Here is a 7843-nt window from a genome sequence, read left to right as displayed (position 1 = left end):
GAATTATTAGTGGTAATTTAAGCCTCAGTTATTTCTATAGAGAAGAAGCAATGATGTAGTAAAATTTTAGTACCTCTGAGTCTAGAAATTCTGTGATGACAATTTTTCTCAACAATTCTTCCAAGAGATTGAACCTGGACAAATGGGAGTGTCATTTCTGACAGTAATGAGCCTTGGTTCTTAATGCTGAGCCACGAGGGAGCCCCTGCAACTTACAGTGGAGCAGACAGTGGAGATGGTTGGGCTGAGAACATACAAGACAATGGTCTCTTCATGGGTCTTCCAAAAACAGATAACAAAAGAAGGATTGACTTTTAGTTCATTCAGCATTAAGAGTTGCGCCAGTAGAGCCATTTTTAGCTTCAGAATAATCAGTAATCATTTGTTTTCTGGAGGATAGGGTTATGTTTCATCAGTATTTCATAGAGCAAGTAAAAACCATGGAATTTATTAGAATTAAAATCCTCTAGTGACAGAATGAATTTGAAATGCTGATCCATGGCAAAATTTCACTGATTGCCTTTGTGGACAATGCTGGAGAGGATGCCCACACCCATGATTCAAGAAAGATTTCAGTGAACATAGGCTTTTTTCTCCTTTTTAAAATTAGAATACTCAAAGGTAAATGCATAGGCCACAATTAGATATTAAAAAACCGAGTTGGAAGTAGATGCTGTGTGGGATATGTGACATAAAGTGCAACTGAAAATGGCAAAACCTTGTCTACTTTTTATGTCAAGGTCACCATAAGACACCAATAGTAACGATTTAAGATTTTCACTTGACTGGCTGATGGCCAATTCTCTTCTAAGATAGATAACCCAGAACAAAACATTTTTTTCTAAGAGTAGAGTCTTCTCTTAAGTGGATTTACATTTCCTGAGGTATTCTTTCCCTTAATAACTACTGTGAATTCACTGGCCCACCGTCATAACTTGTAAAGACAAAGGCACAGAGGAACTTGGGACACAGATGGTCATTAATGCCTCTGTATTGAACAAATTTCTCTGCTGCAGGTCAATTCACTTAATCTGACATACATTCTGTAATTTTAACAAAAATGTGCACTTTTCACTGGGGTCAGACATCATTATTCTACAAGAGATAATGTTTTCTCATAAAGCAAGCTGAAAAATCAACATTTTTTTCTGACTATAACTAACACTGGTCCAACTGTTACTACAGAGATTGAAATAAGAAGCATCTAGTGGCAACCAAAAAACTGTGGGATTTTTAAAAATTATTTTAAAAAAAGTTTTCCCAGCAAAAATGTAACTTTGAATTGCTATACATATGCTGGTCATAAACTGTGACTTGTTTATTCAGACTTCTTTCCCTTATGTTACAATATTGATATTTAATAGGAAAATAAACTACATAGACTTTCATCTGATGCATCCATTTGTAAATTTTCTTACAAAAGAGGACAAAGCACATAGGCATCCACAAATTCTATGCCATTTCTGTTAAAATTGATATCATCTATACATTATATTACAATATTAACAATTTGTTGTTCTACCCATTGGGTAGGATATGTGCATAATATATTCAAGTTATATACAGCACCTTACACATAAAAACATAAGAAAAGACAGACAACTGAAAAAGCACCATTGTAAGTGAGGCACAACAAAGGTGGGGAGCAGGGCATGGTGGTGGAGGTTCTGTCCTAGATCTGCTGACATCAGACAGGAGATGCCTTGGTTGCTTAAAACCTACTGACATGCAAGCTCTTGGAAATGATCTGGGTCTGGGTAATATACATGTATAGAGTATAGGTAATCTGTAGACTGCTAATCCCCTACCACACCACACAGAAACAAGCACATATCTCTGAAGGAAAGAGGAGGAAAGGAAGACAGGCAAGGCCTACCTGCTCAAAAATAATAGTTTCCAGAGGCAGCAACCTGTAAAGCAGAGCAGCAGCAGCAGCAGCAGCACATGACTGTCTAACCCTCATCGATATTTAAACTTTATGCAAAAGATGTTAACACTTAGGGTATTAAAGTAACCTAAGTTGAAATCCTGATTCCTAAACAATAGAGGTCAGGAGAGCACTCGTCATCCTCTGACCTGCCTCTTATCTCTGCTGAGTCGGGCTGTAGAACCAGCGAGTGAGAAGAGCAGGGTGACTATCAGCTGGGATCTGGAGTGAAAGCAAATTTCTTAATTTGTGACTTTGGTGTGCCACCATTAGACACAGGATTCCTCGTGCTATGGAGGGGAGACTTGCCAACTTGTCATCCAATCAGGTTATTTTATCTGAATTGGCCAAGGCCTAGTCATCGAGGCAAGGGTAAGCACCAGCTGAGGACACTGGCAGAGCTTGGGAACAATGTCATCTTACAAAGGGTTGGCACCAAGCACTAGTGTATTTCTGGTTTTAGTCGTGTAGATAACAACCAAAAAGTTAACAAAAAGGAAATAGCTTTCCTAGTTATTTTTCATTTATATACTGCTAAATTTTGGAAATTTTAAGGAAAATCAACATATACCAATTAACACAGAGTTAATGTTGCCTGCTGAGTAACAAGCACAAGCAGCAGCACCAGCTCAAACACTAGGGCATCGGGAAGGCCGGGAAGTGCATGGTGGGTTGGCAGCCCTGTGTCCTACTGCAGTGTGGCTCAGAACAGCATTAGCCAGGAGGAGAGGAACCTTCTTTTGAGGGGCAGGGTCCAGAAGTGTGTCTCTGTGCTATGAACCAGTTTAGGCCTGAGGATGGTGCTGCAGGGCATTATGCCAGGACTCTTCCAATGGAGAAGATGGGAGATACAGAACCATCCCTATCAAGGTTACAACTACTGGTAGTAGAAGTCAGGGTTTTGAGTGGATTCTTCTAGATCAGAGAAGCTTTCTAACAGTGCCTGCCTTCTGAGCCCTTCCTATTCTTAGGAAGATGAAATAAAGGTACAGAAGGTGTGCTCATGGCCCCCAGCTGACTTAGTGTTGGCCCTTATTTCCTCTCCCCAAAGTTTGAACTTTAGTGGATATATGGATAGATCACATGAGTCCTTCTAAGTTTGAAATATGCTCTGCTGTCATTAAATGTATTGTGGATTGTGTGTCATGTGTAAGTGTGGTGGGAATGGATGGAGGGTGTACTTGTCAAGCTGCTTTAACACTAAATCTTAGTCAGGGACATGAAGAGTAAGTCATCTTTTTAAATGCATAATTACTTTAGCAAAATATCTTTTGCACTAAGGACTGCTTCAGTGTTTTGACAAAAAACTATGTTTTCTGGAAAAGCAAACAAATGCTTGAACATTGTATTCCCCCAAATGGGACTCAACCTGCCTTGGGGTTCATACTCCTGGAAGTCCCTGGGACAGACAAAAATATTTGTAACACGACTAAGGAATTTAGAAGTTTCTGATCAGAGCTATTTTTTTTTGTAGCAGGTAAGGATTGTAAAACCATTTTGAGCTAGAGTTACAGAGTTGGGCTCACCTGCTTTATCAAAATTGCAGGCAATTGTGCAATAGATATGAGCTTGTTCTTTTGAGGACTAAATCTATAAGATTTGATGATGCATTGAAAATAAGGTAGGGGAAATAGATAAGGAAGCAATCAAAGCTTGTGCCCATGTTTCTGGCTAAAGGGAAAGGTAGATGACTAGAAAGGCTATAGTACAGAACTGATAATATAGTAGTATAGGACAACCAAAAAGGTTGCAGGCAAGGTTTGGAATGATGAAATAATTAGCTAACCTTCTCACAGCTGAGGGATCACCTGATCAGCAATTCACCTGAGTCCTGTTCTAGGATCAATTTATGCACTCCCTAATCTTGACTACATAGTGGCTGGGTGCCTTTTTTGGGGGCTGGGTGCCATGCTGTGGGGGCTGGGTGCCATGCTATGGAGGTCCCCAACTTCCTCCAATAGAGGTGCACAGGCTAGTTGCTAGCAGACCTGTCAGGAGGCCTCTGGGTAGTAGAAGGCAACTCTGGTTCCAAGTCAAGATTCAGGGCTGTGTCCCATTTGGAACCCCTACTGCAGTCTCAGCATATACACACACAATTCCACATAAGTTGTAAAGCAGGAGTGACAACTGCTGCCCCAATTTTTTTTCTTTTAACAGCTTGACTAGTTCTGTGGATGTTACTGTGTGAGACAGATGAATCTAAGACAATTCCCATCCTCAAAGCAAGATCAGAAAAACGACCTACTGACTAAAAGAAACAGGAGAAAGGAGCAGAGGGCACAGTGCATAGACAGGACTATGGTTCAGAACAGTCTCTCCAGCTCTCAGCCAACAGCACAGCCACCTCATCGATAAGCTGCTGCAGAGGCCCAAAGACACATCAGTGCATGCCTGCTAATTTGGGGTTAAACCACAGTCACTCCACCCTCCCACCCACAGCAACATGCAGAGGCCATGTGGAACTCACTGCACAGGGCAGGCCACTTGCTCAACAAGGCCTGTTTTGGGGCGGCATTGGACATACTGGCTGCTGCTGTTACAAAGTTAGATGCTTATGTCCAGGGAGGAAAGTGGTTTATTTTATGTAAGAATAAATGTTTGTAATTAGAAGGAATATTGAAACTATGACTAATTATAATTAGTTAGTTTTCTAGTTGCATTTGAACTGTATGTTGTGCTTTTTGTCCTGTGCTTTTAAAATCACTCCTGCCCTGCTTTTCACTAACCATCTGTTCTAGTCGCATCACCAAGGCTGAGCTTAGCTGGGTTTGGGGTAACACATTCCTCCAGGAACGTTGCACAAGCGAGTGCAATGGCTTATCTTCATGCAGAAGGCTTGGTGTGCCTCCCTCAGCACAAGGGCTTCCTGAGCAGGAAGAGCTGTTTTGCTTACACCCAGGAGCACAGGGCTGGGAGGAACCAAGAGCCTGATATGCCAAGCAGCATTCAGGACTGAAGTGAACTATCTTGGGAGGGAAAGAGACAATGGGATACATTGACAAGTCACATATCCCATTATTAAAAATAATCACCTTGCATTTTAAATGATTTATTGCACAAAGTTATATTTCATGCTATAATGAAAAAAATCAAAATTACTGAAGGAGTTACACTGTGGAGGCTAAGGGCAGCCTGGTGCTGTTGGGTTCATTTTAAGTAAAAATACAACCTAAGACTAGCAGAATAACAAATCAGAAATGCTGGAATTTAGTATTTCCTATCTCCCACCCAAATGTCCTCCAAATGCTTCAGTGATGCACTGCTATCTGCTGCAAATTCTTGCAACAAAAATGATTTTCTTGTTTTACGTAAGTCAGCCTATATTAGGCTACACCATCGAATGTCTTTTCTTGCATGATTACGGGGAACACTCCAGGGTATTCCTTGGGCCTAATAATAATCCACAGGTAAAAAGACATACAGAACATACAGAATTTCACTTAAAACATTTCCCTCATATATAAACATTTAGATAGTGCAACTTTTAAAAACACATCATCACAACACAAAGTAACTCCTTGCATTCATCTAGCTTCTCCACTTTATATCTTGGCACACAAAACAGGAATTCTGAATCATATTTTTAAAACAAAATAAAAGTTCCACACCTTGGGAGAAAAAGCAAACTGGCCTATTCTGCCCCATGATAATATATAAAAACTCTTTCTTCTTCATTCCAATAATTATAAAACAGGCCATTCTGGCCTCTATCTCTGCAAAGTCTCCTTTCATAATTAAATAAGTCAAATACCTGTATGGGTTTTATTTCATGATATTTTTAAAGCATCCCTTTTCAACATCCCCATGCCCACCCTCTGCCAAACCACCCTGTCCTAATGGCGATCCCCAAATTAACACTTTTTGCAGTCAGATCAGATCAAAGTTTGTGTTATTTCAGTCTTGTTTGCATGCAATTCCCCTAAAAGGAATCAGAAACAGACCATGTTTGCACATTTGGTTTTACTTGGCTATAGCACGTAAAACTGAGTAACATTGAGTGGAGCAGAGGGTCTTCTTCCCTCCTTATCTCCTTTCTCAGCTTGAATAAACACTGGGGTCAGACAAGGTTCCCAGGCTTCCTATCTTTGCCCTGGATAGGTGCCCCTGTGTCCCCAGGGCTGTCCTGCTGAAACGGCAGTCTGCTCCCCCTGTGTGCATGGCTGTGCTGGTGATGGAAGAAAGAAGAGCCTGGGTGGTGGCCCATCACCTCGCTGTATGTTGGGGGTGGCCCCTCCATCCTTCCGTTACTGCTGCAGGTGCTGGCACTGATGCCCGAGTTGCTGCTGGGTGGGCACGGGCCCCCACTGTACACAGAAATGTCGATCAAATCACTGTCAAATATGGTTCGGTTGGGAGGGGCCCTCACAGATTCTCTGTTGAGTTCCATCTGCTGTTCAGGGTCCCGGAGTTGTAGAGTGCAGGGCCCCTGGTAAGGAGGCGGCTCCTCCCCATCAGACAGGGAGATAGTAGGAGGAAGGTCAATCTCCTGCTGCACGTAGGGGTAGGTGGGCTGGAAGCGGCTGAACCGATCCCTCTGCATAAAGGAAGGGGCAGCAAACCTGTCCCTGGGCCGAGGGGTGTACATGGTCTGCAAAGAAAGGAGAGGTTCATGGTATAGTAATGACCACAAACTTAATAGTGCCAAGGAAATTCTTACCATATGACAAATTTCCCTGACAAAACAGAGAAGACTATTCTAAGAAAAAAAATGAAGTTTTGTTGTTCCTCCTATGATTCACCTGGCTGGGATGAATCTCCACAACCATAGAGAATTGTGGCTGACTAAAAATCTGGGTGTAATGGGAGTTATTGTGTGTGCTACCTATAAGTTTATCATTGAACAGTTTTCCAGTAGAACAGGAGTACTTTCCAGAGTGTAGTCAACAGCAACAGAGTGGAAGAGGCTCTGTGGATGCGCATGGCCTGGTCCAGGCTCCACTCCATTACCTACAAAGTAAGAGGGCTGAGGCCTGCCTCCTCGGTTGTGCCAGATCCCTACCTTATTAGAAGAATGGGAAGTGGTTCACAGTCTTCACTGTAAATATAAGCTACAACTGCCTATAATGGTATCTGTAGAAGACATGAAGTATTGGGTCAATTTATGGATATTTATTGAAGCTTGCTGCTCTAGCTTTAAAAAAAATATGGAACAAGTGCCTTTTTATTCTTTCTGATTTCTAGATTTTTCCAGGTTTTTTTTTTTTTCTGGATAAAAGTTTCCTGTATTTTTTTTTAGTAACTGATATGAAAAAAGTTTTATATTTCATCCAAAGTAAATGTGATTATATATTTTTTTTCTAAAATGAATTGAAGTACTTCTTACATAATCTTCCATCTATTCCACTATCCAAGTTTCCTCAAGAGGAAATATATATTTTGTGAGTGTGTGTATGTATATATGTGTATCCACTGACATTATTCTTATTTTAAACTTAAAGGCAAACAGCTATTATTAAAAAAAATACTATTAAACTTGAAGATGTGGGACTGCATCATAGTGTGATATTTATAAACAATGATGCCAATCTGCCAGGCCTCATTATTATTAGCAGCTTATCGGATCATGTAAAGATCACTGATTCTCAACATGTTTTCTGTAAAGACCGCTAGCACAAATAATCCCTAGGAGATTCTAGGGAAAATCCCCCTCACCTTTTAAACCAGCTATAGCCATATGCCTTAATTTAAATGTGTCATTTCCTAACCTATGCTGTAATATCAATTTTGTTGAAGGGGTTTGTTTCCTTCCTTCCCTCTCCTACACAGGTGGGGTTCAGTAGTCAGCCCCTGCCACCCACACTTCACCTGCCCATCCCTTACCTCTGAAGCACCTGGTCGAGACCTCGAGCTGTCTGAAGGCCACAGATGCCCTTCCTGGAGTGGGTAGGAGTGCAAGAAACATCACAAGAAAATCAT

General features: G+C 41.2%; 1 protein-coding gene across 2 annotated transcripts in view; it reads right to left on the bottom strand.

Moving 5' to 3' along the window:
* Window positions 1-5984: 5984 nt before the first annotated feature.
* The window catches only part of LDLRAD4 (low density lipoprotein receptor class A domain containing 4), a gene marked incomplete at both ends in the record, with an annotated part of 57995 nt that continues 56136 nt past the window's right edge, over window positions 5985-7843 (bottom strand). Inside the window, 2 exons of one of the 2 annotated variants that reach the window (XM_084252033.1) lie at window positions 5985-6515; window positions 7748-7801. In XM_084252033.1, the coding sequence (XP_084108159.1) occupies window positions 5985-6515; window positions 7748-7801 (585 nt within the window). The remainder of the gene's footprint in view (window positions 6516-7747; window positions 7802-7843) is intronic. The other variant, XM_084252034.1, reaches the window with a different exon arrangement.

This window comes from Talpa europaea (genome assembly GCF_964194135.1).
Source record: "Talpa europaea genome assembly, chromosome: 13".
Lineage (NCBI taxonomy): Eukaryota > Metazoa > Chordata > Mammalia > Eulipotyphla > Talpidae > Talpa > Talpa europaea.
The sequence above is the reverse complement of the archived record's forward strand: the minus strand, read 5'-3'. Positions and strand labels throughout refer to the sequence as shown.